The sequence below is a fragment of the Cydia fagiglandana genome, chromosome 19, assembly GCF_963556715.1.
Source record: "Cydia fagiglandana chromosome 19, ilCydFagi1.1, whole genome shotgun sequence".
Taxonomy (NCBI): domain Eukaryota; kingdom Metazoa; phylum Arthropoda; class Insecta; order Lepidoptera; family Tortricidae; genus Cydia; species Cydia fagiglandana.
Window position 1 is genome coordinate 6,233,184 of NC_085950.1, and position 15,746 is coordinate 6,248,929.

At 42.0% G+C, this 15,746-nt stretch overlaps 1 protein-coding gene and 1 long non-coding RNA gene across 2 annotated transcripts in view; one reads left to right on the forward strand and one right to left on the reverse strand.

Moving 5' to 3' along the window:
• The window catches only part of LOC134674007 (uncharacterized), a 173,046-nt gene that overhangs the window by 94,772 nt on the left and 62,528 nt on the right, over nt 1-15,746 (forward strand). The gene's annotated exons all lie outside the window — the stretch shown is intronic.
• LOC134673997 (heparan-alpha-glucosaminide N-acetyltransferase-like) lies at nt 1,624-15,507 on the reverse strand. Its single transcript, XM_063532052.1, has 10 exons — nt 15,135-15,507; nt 12,146-12,365; nt 9,290-9,413; nt 8,371-8,547; nt 6,652-6,823; nt 6,251-6,324; nt 5,283-5,413; nt 4,616-4,783; nt 3,354-3,577; nt 1,624-1,968 (listed from the first exon to the last, which is right to left on the reverse strand). The coding sequence occupies exons 1-10, from the start codon at nt 15,382-15,384 to the stop codon at nt 1,790-1,792; spliced, it is 1,719 nt and encodes a 572-aa protein (XP_063388122.1). The 5' UTR covers nt 15,385-15,507; the 3' UTR covers nt 1,624-1,789.

The window sequence follows — 15,746 nt, forward strand, 5'->3', positions numbered from 1 at the left end:
CAACTTTTACTATGGGACTAACCACGAAATCGCCAAAAAAAATTATCCTCCCATAGAAAATGGACCAGCCAAAATGTATGAAACAGCCAAATTTTTATTTCGCGAATTTCGGGGTTGGTGCCATAGTAAAAGTTGCTCAGTATACTCATCATCATTTATTTTTTGGCCACCCTGTATATAAGTTACTCTATGGTTTACGGGTTGTGCTAGTGCTGCACTCTGGCGGCAGAAAAGTATTCTAGAATGACAGATAGTTTTGGCGCGTTGTTTCACCCGCTACTATAGATGCGGACTATACCAGGCCTTAAATATTTAAAGAAATATCTGACCGTCCGGTAAACCAAACCTTTATTCATTTCCAGTTTCTATACAAGTAATAATGCATCTTATTACAGTTAAATAAAGACTAATTTCGTAGGCGATATCTAATACAGGGTGTCCCAGAATTCGACGTCAAGCCGTAAACGGATGATAGACCAAGTCATAACAGTTATCATAAAAATACAAAACAAAAATCCAACTCATGTTTTTTTAAAAATTATGGTCACTTTAAAAATTCACTAAAAAATCCACACCCTGGAATGGTTCTTTAACTCTTGTTACTACAAATTCCATAATTTATTCTAATTTTTTTATTATTGTGTAATTTTGAATAATTACAGGTTGTGGATTTTTTAGTGAATTTTTAAAGTGACCATAATTTTTAAAGAACATGAGTTGGATTTTTTTTTGTATTTTTATGATAACTGTTATGACTTGGTCTATCATCCGTTTACGGCTTGACGTCGAATTCTGGGACATCCTGTATATTCAGCCTATTTTGTGAGAAAATCTACTAGAGGTGTTTAATTACTATTATTTAAGATTCAAAATGACTTAGGCCCACTTGCACCATTCCTCTAACTCGGGGTTAACCGGCTAATCCTGGAGTACCATGGTTACTAGTACACTGTGACACTAGGTTAACGGGTTAAACGATTAACCCCGGGTTAGTGGGGTGGTGCAAGTGGGCATTAAGTTGGTATATATAGTTTTAACCTCCCTATAATGTCCCAATGGTCGACTGACTGTCGCATTTGCTGACATCTTCAGTGAATCAAAGGGGGGGTAACAAATTAGTTTTCATTGGAATAGTGTGTCAAATATTGGGACGTTTACTTTAAAAATATGGTTCTCAGTATAATCAATATTTTCACTGATTGTTTTTGCAATTTCATACAAGAAATCATTACATTTTATAACAAAATATTTATTAAAATAAAAATGAAAATATTCAAAAGGCCTGCTAAATAATCTTTTTCAATCCATTTCCAATATTATTATTAAATCTCGATATAAATCAACTTTCTATGAGCAACAAAATCGCGCCATTATCCTATCGTACCGTCTAGCCGCTCAGAGACCTATAAAAAGGTCTCCTATTCCATTCTAATTTTAGAATAGAATAGAATAGAATACAATGTTTTTATTTGAATCTTTGTTTTGACAAATCGAAATTGCATTTCTCTTGGCAAGTTTTGATGTATGGGCTTAAGCAGCGGTCGGCAACCTGCGGCCCGCGGACGCATGCGGCTCGCGAATCTGTCACTTGCGGCCCGAGAGCCGCCTTGGCTATTTTGTATGTAATAGTGACAAAAGACAATGTCTCATCAAGTCATAAATATCAACAAAGTACGGCCCGCTTCACCTCCGTTAACTACTATGTGGCCCTCGGCTGCTCAAAGGTTGCCGACCGCTGGGCTAAAGGATAAAACTGAAAACCAACATTGCCAATCAACTTCCAACCTTATTACAGCGTGATAAAGATCCGTTTCCTGTGCAGCGCTATGGCGACCGCGATCCACACTAGCATAGCGAAGGCGTGTGTGGCCAGCAGCTGCGCGTGCGTGGCGGCGGGCACGTGGATGTGGAGGGGGAAGTGCTTCTTGAGTAACTCGGAGCCTAGGTAGAGGAACAGCGCGTTTTGACCTTAAAAAAAAGTTTTAAAATAGTAAATTTATACGGCCTCGCTGCGCCTCGGTCGTTAACGCATACTCGTCGGCTAGAGTCCGTCTAAGCATAGAATAATACATAATTTACATAAAAAAATTTTTGCCAATAAATTTAATTTTTGGTACAAGTCTCTTAGTATAGTTGTAGTTTTCGCTCTAATATATATTTCATGATGTGCATACATGCTTTGGATGGCATTCCCAACCAAATCCTGTACTAAAGATAATTATTATATGTAATAAATGTTATCTGTTTTGTGTGCCTAATAAATAAAATAAAATCAAATAAAAATATTTCTCTATGGTGAAACTCACCGGCGTAATACAGCGGACGACCCCCCTACTTCATCTTAAGATCCACTATGTAATACAGCACGACCTGCGCCATGAACGCCATGGCGGCCGTCACCAGGCAGTAGACACTCCATAGGTTAGTAAAACTCACCGGCGTAATACAGCGGACGACCCCCCCACTTCATCTTCAGATCCACTATGTAATACAGCTCGGCCTGCGCCATGAACGCCATGGCGGCCGTCACCAGGCAGTAGACGCTCCACAGTTTAGTAAAACTCACCGGCGTAATACAGCGGACGACCCCCCCACTTCATCTTCAGATCCACTATGTAATACAGCCCGGCCTGCGCCATGAACGCCATGGCGGCCGTCACCAGGCAGTAGACGCTCCACACTCACAGGTTAGTAAAACTCACCGGCGTAATACAGCGGACGACCCCCCCACTTCATCTTCAGATCCACTATGTAATACAGCACGGCCTGAGCCATGAATGCCATGGCGGCCGTCACCAGGCAGTAGACGCTCCACAGGTTAGTAAAACTCACCGGCGTAATACAGCGGACGACCCCCCCCACTTCATCTTCAGATCCACTATGTAATACAGCACGGCCTGCGCCATGAACGCCATGGCGGCCGTCACCAGGCAGTAGACGCTCCACAGGTTAGTAAAACTCACCGGCGTAATACAGCGGACGACCCCCCCACTTCATCTTCAGATCCACTATGTAATACAGCACGGCCTGCGCCATAAACGCCATGGCGGCAGTCACCAGGCAGTAGACGCTCCACAGGTTAGTAAAACTCACCGGCGTAATACAGCGGAGGACCCCCCCACTTCATCTTCAGATCCACTATGTAATACAGCACGGCCTGCGCCATGAACGCCATGGCGGCAGTCACCAGGCAGTAGACGCTCCACAGGTTAGTAAAACTCACCGGCGTAATACAGCGGACGACCCCCCCACTTCATCTTCAGATCCACTATGTAATACAGCACGGCCTGCGCCATGAACGCCATGGCGGCAGTCACCAGGCAGTAGACGCTCCACAGGTTAGTAAAACTCACCGGCGTAATACAGCGGACGACCCCCCCACTTCATCTTCAGATCCACTATGTAATACAGCACGGCCTGCGCCATGAACGCCATGGCGGCCGTCACCAGGCAGTAGGAGACGCTCCATAGGTTCTTGTTGATCGGGATCGGGCCATCGTTCTTGGAGAACATGCAGAGGGCGCCGCCGGTAGCTCCGAAGACTAGGGACCAGAATACCCAGCGCATTATGCGGGCCCTGGAAAAAAGTTCATTGTGATGCATTGTCTAGAAAAGAGCGCAATTGGGATGGAAAAGAACACAAGAGCTAAAAATTACAAAATTCCAAAATGAAAAAAATGGAGTAGTATATTTGATTTACTACATTTAATGTTAATAAAATAAAAAGAAAATAGCGATACAATATAATATATATTCTAAATAATAATCTTTAATAGAAAAAACCCACTTCTCAAAACAGTTGTAACGACGCCATTATTTTACCAAATAAATAAATAAATAAATAAATAAATAAATATTGGGGACATCTTACACAGATCAACCTAGCCCCAAACTAAGCAAAGCTTGTACTATGGGTGCTAGGCGACGATATATATACTTATATAGATAAATACATACTTATATACATAGAAAACACCCATGACTCAGGAACAAATATTAGTGTTCATCACACAAATAAATAGCACTTTCCAAAATGCTTGGTTTTGAGAAAAGTCTAGTCCGGGTCTTTTTAAAGGCCCTTACCCATTGCCATCACCCCAGAATCTGATATTGGTATCCTGAAAAAGTCGGGGGAACACTTCAAATACAATAAATAACTGACCTGGCATAGTTATAAGCCAGCATGATCCTAGTGGCGTGGGCACCGGCTTGGACCACCAGCAGACCGGATAAGATGCCCAGCAGACCCTCAGGGTCGTGGCGGGCGATGGTGTGATATATGTCGCGGAAGGTACCGTACTTATGTAACTGACCTGGCATGGTTGTAAGCCAGCATGATCCTGGTGGCGTGGGCACCGGCTTGGACCACCAGCAGACCGGATAAGATGCCGAGGAGACCCTCAGGGTCGTGGCGGACGGTGGTGTGGTATATGTCGCGGAAGGTACCGTACTTATGTAACTGACCTGGCATGGTTGTAAGCCAGCATGATCCTGGTGGCGTGGGCACCGGCTTGGACCACCAGCAGACCGGATAAGATGCCCAGGAGACCCTCAGGGTCGTGGCGGACCGTGGTGTGGTATATGTCGCGGAAGGTACCGTACTTATGTAACTGACCTGGCATGGTTGTAAGCCAGCATGATCCTGGTGGCGTGGGCACCGGCTTGCACCACCAGCAGACCGGATAAGATGCCCAGGAGACCCTCAGGGTCGTGGCGGACGGTGGTGTGGTATATGTCGCGGAAGGTACCATATTTGTGGAGGTGGCCTTCGCCAAACACCATTCTGTAAAGAAAATTAATTTAAACAGTACAATTTGGCGGAATGTGATGCATAATTTACAAGATTTTTAATAACTTGAAATGTATGTAACTATCTATGGGTGGTATTCTACCTGTCTAATTTCTTTATCCATTATGTATTTGCGTCGCACATTTTGCTCAGTCAGAGACTGAGACGCAATGCACATTAGACAAAAAAATTGGACAGGTGGAATAGCAACATATTTTAGCACGGGTCAAATATTGCAAGTTAAATTTGACCCACTTTCCGGATTGGGATTGGAAACTTTACATACATATGTAAGTCCATACCATCGAGCCGATCTGATGACGGAGACAGGAGGTGGCCATAGGTGATAAAACAATGTAACCTAACTCTGTTAATGTTTCGTGTTGAATTGTCTCGATGAGTTAAGGTGCCTGTAGAAAGAAAAGTACAGGCAGCGATAAAAGCTTGGACCAAAAATTTAATTTTTGGTAAAAACTTATATTCTGTAGCATACCGGTCAATGTATCCGGCGATGCCCCCGGTGCAGTTGGTGAGGTTCCTGCCTTCCGCGGAGAGGTGCAGCCCGCCGGGGCCCGCGTAGCCGCGAGGGCAGCCCGGGGCTGCGATGGTCAGCGTCACGCAGATCTACGATAAGTTATATGTCTAACTCCTTGAACACCATGCTTATTACATCCTTGCACAAACCTATAAAAAGGTCTCTCGTTCCATTCTTTTGAATCTTCATTTTGACAAATCAAATTTGCAATCGTCTTGGCTAGTTTTACCATTTCGACAGCGAGAAGATAACGCGCCATCGTAAACCTTATTAGGTTAAAATGCATACTCCTATCGACACCCCTCGGTACGGAGTGAAACATGTCGAGCGTTGATCGACTTAAAATACGTGAGTGCCCGTTTTTAATATATTTAATAAGTCTGTGTCTCACAGAAGTTTTGTTATTAAAATGTATAGGTCTAAATTAGGTACACTGACTAAATTACAAAACCGTACGCGATGGTGGACGTCTTGGCCAGTCAAAAGGTTAGGTCAGCATTTCTCAAGCTATGGGTCGCGAGCGAATATGGAGTGGGCCCTGAAACTACTATGGGCACCTGAGCGTTACCAATAATATTGTATGCTCCTTTTTAAGACGGCCAAGAGGTGGGTCCCGAATTTGGCAGTTTTTGTTAGGTAGGTCGGAGCCCAATCAACTTTGGGAGCCACCGGGTTAGGTAATTACTCGGAGTAATTAACAATGGAGCCGCCATTAACAGGCGTTCCCCTCTGTCGAAAATAGGCGGCCAATGGTCAACCACATGTCAACCATATGTATGGACTGACGTTTATCTGACATGACGTACCAATACATTTGATGTGCCCCTCCCCCGCAAAAAACGGCAGACTATTTTGTACCGAAAATTTTAGACATGGCGTCTCCGTTGGTTATATCCTCTAAGGGTAATTATGTACCTATAACATACCTGGACTGCTACTAGCGAGAGAGTAGCGAGCCACTGCTGCCAACCGGCCGCGATGTCACGGAACAGAGAACGACCTGTACACAAATAATACAAATATATTATATGTATTAGATAAAATATAATTTATAACTTATTTAGGTACAGTAGATAAAAGACATGAAATTTGCTCCTCCTTTTAATTTTTGAGTATTTAAGATTCGTAGAGCACCATTTACCTAGTGTGTAACTGCTTATAAAAACCTTATAAAATTAGTATTTTAAACACCTATAAAAATTTGGGCTTCAAGCATTCTCGGAGATAGACATGAAGAAACGGATTTACTGATGAAGAACAGAAAATTATTACATTCTTTTTAGAGAAAAATATAATTTTAGATCAATGTTAATACGATGTTTCTCACCGGGTGTAATATTCTGGCTGGTCCTCATGAAAGCGCACTCCAGAGCCCCCACGATGAGGTACATGGCAGCCAGGCGTTGCAGCACGCCCGGGAGTCGAACCCCGGCCCACGAGGTGTTGACGGAGCCGAGCACCACGCCTGCCATCGCCATTAGGAGGGATCGGAGGGCCACCTGAGAAAACAAGTCATTGTTATAGTTTCCTATAGATAATTCAGTGTGCACAGTGGTTCATGGTCTTTACGGAAAACACAAAAAAAAACCGGCCAAGTGCGAGTCGGACTCGCGCACGAAGGGTTCCGTACCATTACGCAAAAAACGGCAAAAAATACGTTTGTTATATGGGAGCCCCACTTAAATATTTATTTTATTTTGTTTTTAGTATTTGTTATAGCGGCAACAGAAATACATCTGGGACAATTTCAACTGTCTAGCTATCACGGTTCGTGAGTAACAGCCTGGTGACGGACAGACAGACGAACAGATGGACGGACAGCGGAGTCTTAGTAATAGGGTCCCGTTTTTACCCTTTGGGTACGAGCCTAAAAAGCCTTCGAGCCTTAATTTTTTTGCGTTTTCGATTATTTTAAACAACAATATTTTACTCATGCGAGTTTTAAATCATTCATTCTCGAGGTGAGCGTTCTTAGCGACCTTCAACGAGTTTTAGCTGAAGGGTGTCAAGTTCTGGCGGTGCCGCAGCCGGCTCCCTGACACTGCGTGGTTGCGTAATACATCGCAAACATGATGAGTTTTGTAGTTTTTAGTTTTAAAATATATGAATCTTTTGTAATAAGTAAGTATGCTAGTTTCGCATGGTGGACGGCGGACGGCCTAGAGGACCAAGTCCAACGAGATGGTGTGACCAAATATCCGCCCAGATGGACATCACACTAAGCAACGCTTTCCACAAAGCAACCGACAGGGAGAAGTGGAGAGCTGCCATAGGAAAAATTATTAAGCGGAGTCACGATCCTCAGCAGTGAGGGACCGATTTAGAAGAAGAAGAAGTTTCGCATCGCATAGTATCCATGGGACACTAGTTGCCTGAAATAAAGTACCTATCAGAAGTTGGGATCTGTACATGATGTAATGTAACTATAGTTCGTTTCTTTTAGCATTAGAAATAAGGTAAACAATATTGATGTGTCTTTTATTTGAAAAACACATTTTAAAAATAAGTTACGGCAAATATGTAACAATTATGAATCTAATACGATCATTTATATTCTTCTGCTTTCATAAGTAATAGTTATTGATTTTTAAAAACCGTTTTTCAATTACAAGACATGTCAAGATCGCTTACCTTCTTTGAAGTTCTTTCTAATGCTAAAAAAACGAACTATAACTGGGATCCGTATATCGTCCTTGAGAGACCACGTGACTACTATACCTGCTGTAAAGCTGTGATTCTTGGTAGAGAGGTTCTGAGGCGAGCGTTCAGGGCCAGCACCAGCGCCTGGCCCATGGCGAAGGCGAACCATGGGAACACGACGTCGGCCACCGTCAGACCGTTCCACACCGAGTGCGAGAAGATGGTAGATATCAGAAGTTGGGATCCGTATATCACCCTTGAGAGACCACATAACTACTATACCTGCTGCAAAGCAGGGGAACACGACGTCGGCCACCGTCAGACTGTTCCACACCGAGTGCGAGAAGATGGTAGATATCAGAAGTTGGGATCCGTATATCCTTGAGAGACCACATGACTACTATACCTGCTGTAAAGCTGTGATTCTTGGTAGAGAGGTTCTGAGGCGAGCGTTTAGGGACAGCACGAGCGCCTGGCCCATGGCGAAGGCGAACCAGGGGAACACGACGTCGGCCACCGTCAGGCCGTTCCACACAGAGTGCGAGAAGATGGCGTAACCGCCGCCGCCGGCGTTCACGAAGATCTGTACATAAACTAGACATCAAGGAGAAATATACGCAAAACCATTCAAAAGGGCCTTACTTTCCAAAAGAGTATTCGGAATGGCACCTAAATTATATAATAACCTCCCAAAACCCATCTTAAACTGTAATAATTTACAACATTTTAAGAACATTTTGCATGGTTTTTTTTTATCAAAAAAAGCCTACTACTCCATTCAAGAGTACTTCTATGACAAATCGCCGTAATATTAGATATCGCCGTAATATGAGACCGCTTTTGTTAAATTATAGATTTGTAATAGTTATTTGTTTTACAAGGGGGCAAGGTTGTTGTTCAACCGCTCGTGCTAATATTGATACCCGAGCAAGCGAAAGATTACAAAATGGAGCCACGAGCGTAGCAAGTGGTTCGAAAAATGGAATCTTGAGCGATGCGAGGGTTTCAAAGCACGAGGGTTGAACAAAATTTGCCCCCGAGTGAAGCAAAAAGTTTTTCACCAGACCAAACTGAAGCAAATATTAAATGTAAAATATCAAACCAAATCAAATCCAAATGAATGTTATTAAATATTTATCATCCAAAATCGTCATTTAAAAGTCAATTCTACCAGTAAACATAAGAAAACAACTCAAAATTTGCATTTGATTACTTTGCCTCACAGTTGGGCCATTCATCGCCAGGTAATCTCTCAAGTAGATTCTCAGGCAGAACAAGATACGATTTTTTTTCAAAGTAGTGCCGATGTGTAATGTATGACTTACCATCAGAGCGATGGCAGCGCCGCGGAAGATGTCAAGGGAACGCAGACGCGACCGGGTCGGGGAGCGAGGCACGCTCGCCTCTGTAGTGAGAACGCGCGTTTCGGAGCCCAACTCGTTGTCTTCCCTGCAATAAAAACTTGTATGGTAGAGTCGTAAACGAGGGCCGGTAGTGACTGCAGGGGCATTCCACGAGACTGTCGCTTACATAACGCAATTCTTCTAATACTGGAAATGCTGAGTAAGCGATATTGGGTCAGGTAATATTTCATGACATGGCTAACAAATTGGCAGTATATTCTCGAGATTCACATATTTTATTGAGGTAGCTGCCATACAAGACAAAAGCGTTATGTAAGCGACAGTCTCGTGGAATGCCCCTGCAATGTTCTGCCGCCAGAGGCAGCACTAGCACAAACGGTAAACCCAGTGGCGGATTTGCAGTCTTTGCCGCCCTAGGCCCCAGGCCCTATAGCTGCCCCTTTCTCAGCACCCATAATATTGACTACATTTTGAATTATTTCTTCTTCTCTTCTTAGTCGGATACTCTTGTCAGAGCAGTCGTGGTCATTGAGGTCGTTGTTCGGCCTTTTTTTGTCGTTTCCCGCCATGCTTCTCTATTTATTGCATTCCGCACATTTCTTCTTATCATTTCATTTTTGCATTTCTTCTTATCATCATTGAATTTTTTGTCACAATTTGCCGCCCAAGCTATTATGCCGCCCTAGGCCCGGGCCTATTTGGCCTTAGGGCAAATCCGCCACTGGGTAAACCATAGAGTAACTTATACAGGGTGGCTATAAAATAACTGCATTCCCGTTGCCAGGAAGGTTTTGGGATTATACTGAGCAACTTTTACTATGGGACCAACCTCGAAATCGCGAACAAAAATTTACCCTCCCATAGAAAATGGACCAGCCAAAATGTATGAAACAGCCAAATTGTTTTCGCGATTTCGGGGTGGGTCCCATAGTAAAAGAGTTGCTCAGTATAATCTCAAAACCTCCCTGGCAACGGGAACGCAGTTATTTATTAGTTTATTAGCCACCGTGTATACTATGCCTTAAACAGTTTTTTGACAAGTTTATACAGATTATTTGTTACGCATTGATGGCGGTTTATTTACCGTTTGTGCTAGTGGCGCTCCCTACGCAGAGTTTTCATGGTTTTGTGAAATGTACCCTATAATAGAAAGAGTTTGTTTTCAATGAAGTTTTATTTAAAGCTTGAAAACATATTACTATTAATTTTAATGGCGTTTATGGTGCCACAGTTTATAAACTTGAACAAGCGCTGATGAGATGACATCCATGCATACATAAAAGCCACTTTCAGCATATGTATGTGTAGGCAGACATATATTAAAAGTTATGAGCACAGTTTAGCGAGGTAGCATTATGGAGTCATGACTAAAAAAAAAAGATGTCATGCCTCCCTACCCTGCGCTGCCCATTTGGTACTCTGATCTCAGTCCGATGGGGCGAGTAGAAAGTATGGTGACTTTTCTGTGCAAAGCAATAGTTTAGTCAATATTTTGATTTGTGTACCGCTAACATGAAAATAATCGAGCATGTCGGGCCATGCTCTTTGTAGGGTTTCGTAGTTATCATTCTGTCAAAATAGGACAAACGGGGGCTATTAGACATATCATGTACATTAGGGCCCCCCCACATATGGCGACTTTCGAGCGTCGGCGTCTACAATTCTATGGCCGCTGCTCGACGCAACATCGACGCAGCGTCGACGCAACTGCGCAGCGACGTCTTTTTCCATAGCGCTGACCAGACGCCGACGCTCGAAAGACGCTAGATGTGGGGGGGCCCTTAAGAGCATGCGGGAGTAAGTAGGTATCTTTGCAGCGCTTTTTACGTCTTATTACTAAGTGAAGAAGATTTTTTTACAATGACTCAAAAACGACTGGACCGATCATGTTCGCTATAGTTTTCATTGAAAGTATTTACTAAGCTTTTGTTTCACGATTTTTAGGGTTCCGTACCCAAAGGGTAAAACGGGACCCTATTACTAAGACTCTGCTGTCCGTCCGTCCGTCCGTCTGTCACCAGGCTGTATCTCACGAACCGTGATAGCTAGACAGTTGAAATTTTCACAGATGATGTATTTCTGTTGCCGCTATAACAACAAATACTAAAAACAGAATAAAATAAAGATTTAAGGGGGGCTCCCATATTTTTTTTTCATATTTTTTGGACCCATGGTTCAAAAGTTAGAGGGGCACATTTTTTTTCTTTCGGAGCGATTATTTCCGTAAATATTAACTTTATCAATAAATTATTGTCACATTATTATGCTGGGACATCAGTTAGCCGCCATTGAAACCCGTGTCGAAAGGTCGGTAAATAAAGGTAAAAAAATAAAATAAAACAAAAGTGGCGTGCTCTTGTGTTGGAGGCCAAGACTCATTTTGGGTCATCGCGCCAACCAAGTAAGTAAAATAAATTCGCGATAGACCCACCGTCTATCTAGTCAGTAGAAAAAGGCGTGAAATTCAAATTTTCTATGAGACGATATCCCTTCGCGCCTATATTTTTCACATTTGCCGCCTTTTTCTACTGACAAAATCTGTTTGACCAACTATGTGTGTAAATTTAATATGTGTTCAGAACACGAAAGTTTTAAATATTGTATTGAAGACAGGCATGCCTTACCCGGGACCGGGGTATGTCCTTAAACTACGTCCAAGACCACCGGTGGCCGGGCAGCAGCGTCCTTCAAATTCGGTGTACTCGACTGCGATCGCCAACCCGCCTGCCAAGCGTGGCGATTATGGCATTCAACCCCATAAGGGGGAGGCCTATGTTCAGCAGTGGACGTCTTATGGCTGAGATGATGATGCCTTACCTAGCAAAGTATCTGGCATACAGTCTCCCAGCGATGATCCTCTTGCCGATGCCCTTGACCACATACCACAGCGTGGCCATGGACAGAAGGATCAGTACAGCGGTGAGGATGGGCAGTGAGGCGGCGTCCGGCTCCGCTGTCATCCGGGGCTGGCATTGCTGCTTGGTCACCTCGGTGAGGTTGATGCTGTACTGACCGAACTCGAGAAACTGGTACGAACCTGGAGCAAATTTAGACAGTTTATTATAGAGATGGGGCCAATATTCGGTATTCAGCATATTTTCAATGTTCCTATTCGGTCGAATAGTTTGGTTCGAACTGCTGAATATTTACCGAATAAACAAATGTGACGTCCCACGGGTAAAGGTACCTTATGGCGGTTGGCGCTTTTTTGTTTGTTTGTTTTTTTTGGCGCGTTACCTTTTGCTTGGAACGTCACAAATTGTATCACATCTAGTAAAATAGCCTATAAACTACGAGAACTTCAAGATATGTGGTATATTTATGTATGAATTTGCATATAACCTCCAATAAACTATTCAGTTGATATGCAATGTTTACATGTTATATGACTCATACTATCATGTGACTGTGACTAGACTACAAAGAGCTATAAGATATGTATAAGATATCTTTGAAAGTAGGAACATTTTCTCTATCATTCTAAGGTCTTTAAGGTCCGACCTATATGTATCGCGCCTGCATGTTTTCGCCACGGCAGACGATGTGGTGGAATATCTTTGCAAGAAGACCCGTTACGAGTTACGACTCGAAAAGTACCCTAATATGAATTCTTAGTCAAACATTGTAAAAAATGGCCGCCACTAAGAATATTTTATTATTTTTGGTAAAATCGTGTTAAAATCCGATTTTTTTTTACCAAAGTCTGATTTACAGCCACCTTCCTGGTAAGTGACATTGATTTTGACAGTGGGTTCCTTCTACACTGAGTGGCTTTGTCAGTCCAAGGTAAAATGTATCTCCCAAGGTTCCAAAATTTATCCAGACCTCTTGGGATGGAGCAAATTCAGATTATACACATTTAGGACCAAATGAAGGTATTAAAATGATTTTCAGCTTGTTTGGAATTAATTCCTCAAAATGCTTGTTTTGGATCTAATTTGATTGGCCTAGGAACCAGTCTTTAGGGGTCATCCATTAATTACGTCACACGAATTTCTAGGTTTTTTGACCCCTCCCCCCCTCCTTGTCACACTTGGTCACATTTGGCAAACCCCTCCCCCCTAGTGTGACGTCACATTTTTTCTACGAAATCGCCAAATCGAATTAAGTAAGTACCTGAGTATTATTAATATTTTATCAAAATATTTTTGACGATATAAATATTAGTAATTTTATAACCCAAAACTGCTTAGGAAAGAAAATTAAACGAATAAAAACGATTATCGTTTTAAAAACTTGTTATTTAAATGTACAGCGAATAAAATAATTCAAATAAATTTTCGGTTACTGATGAAGTTAAAGTGACGTCACAAAGTTTGTGTCTCCCCCCTCCCCCATGTCACAATATGTCACATTTTCTTGACCCCTCCCTCCCCCTAAACGTGTAATGTAATTAATGGATGACCCCTTATGACTATCATAAAAGGAACATACTTATTTAAAATGTTGTATACCTACAGATTAATTAGTATATGGTAGATATGTCATTAACAGGGATGTTTATATGTAAATGTATATGAGTCATGACCCAGAGGTTATAAGATAAACAAGTTCATAATTGAATTATGGCAAGCATGCTATTCCTGGTTTGTAATCCAATATAGCAACAAATGTGCAAGTTTATTGGTGGCAATACACTCTCCGTATTTGCCTAAATATTAGTAGTAGTACCTACTTAAAACAGTTTATTGTACAAAAATGAAAACAAAACAGGAAAATAAGCATTTGTAATTAACAAAGGCGAAATTATCCCTTGGGATATCTTAACATTAAAGCAATTGAGGGACAATAGACAGTAGACAGGTGTACTGTGAAAATGGCGCAAAAATACCGGCCAAGTGCGAGTTGGACTCGCGCACAAAGGGTTCCGTACTAATACGCAAAAAAAGGCAATAAAATCACGTTTGTTGTATGGGAGCCCCACTTAAATATTTATTTTATACTGTTTTTAGGGTTCCGTACCCAAAGGGTAAAACGGGACCCTATTACTATTCGTCCGTCCGTCCGTCCGTCTGTCACCAGGCATGAACCGTGGTAGCTAGACAGTTGAAATTTTCACAGATGATGTATTTCTGTTGCCGCTATAACAACAAATACTAAAAACAGAACAAAATAAAGATTTAAATGGGGCTCCCATACAACAAACGTGATTTTTGACCAAAGTTAAGCAACGTCGGGAGTGGTCAGTACTTGGATGGGTGACCATTTTTTTGTTGCTTTTTTTTGTTTTTTTTTTTTTTGCATTATGATACGGAACCCTTCGTGCGCGAGTCCGACTCGCACTTGCCCAGTTTTTTGTATTTGTTATAGCGCCCACAGACATACTTCATCTGTGACAATTTCAACTGTTATCACGGTTCATGAGATACAGCCTGGTGACAGACAGACGGACAGTGGAGTCTTAGTAATAGGGTCCCGTAAAAAATGTATATACGGTTGTATGTTATTTGTTAAGTCCTGTAAACTATTAGCAAGTTTTTAAACTTTAGGTTTTGGGACCACCAATACAGCCATTGTCATATGTATGTATATATCTTGTCTTGTTAGCTTTCTACCAAATAAGATATTTAATAGTCACCAACAGATTTACATAGATATATATAAACCATGTATAGACAACACAACAAAGAACATTTTACAAATTCAGATTGAAATTACATTGATTTAGGTAGAACTACAAACTTAAGTTAGTGTTGAAAAATGTTTACAAAGGCCTGGTTGACCGCGTTCTTGCAACAACATGCATTTGAGAACAATAGCTGGTTAGCTGCCCCCCTACGTAACCTGATCTCATTACAATACTTACCATTGCATATCTGGCCATGCCCATTCTCGATAGCGTAGCGTACGGGACTTAAGGTCTTCAACACGTAAGACGACGAGTTTGCGAGCGGCTCAGTCGGCAGCAACATGCAGTCCTGGCATTCTTCATACTGGCTCATAAAACTTATTGGCTCCGTTGTAATGATTTCCAAACATGCTTGGTCGTAACGCAACGTAGCCCCATTGCAACTCCGTATAAAAGCTCCAACGTTCTCAAATTGACCCAGCGTCATTGCTAATTGCAATCCTGCATCGGATTCAGTGGGTATTTGCACAAAACAAAGCTACTTTTCGTTGGATAGGTAGTATCGAAACAAATACGACGAACTAGCTGTCAAATCAAACAAAACTATGTCATTGAATGAAATATGAATGAAAGAACGGATTGAAAATGATTCATCAAAGAACGGAACGAACTTTTTGTTTACAACGCAGTGATGTACGAAAAACCGATATTTTAAATTCACTTTTACAAAAACAATAAAAGGCCACTACTAAATGCTTTAAAGCATTTAATAGAGTAAGATCTACTTGCCATTATCTTTAAATACATTGTTACATAATTTTCATTCAATTATATGCTTTAATTTTCATC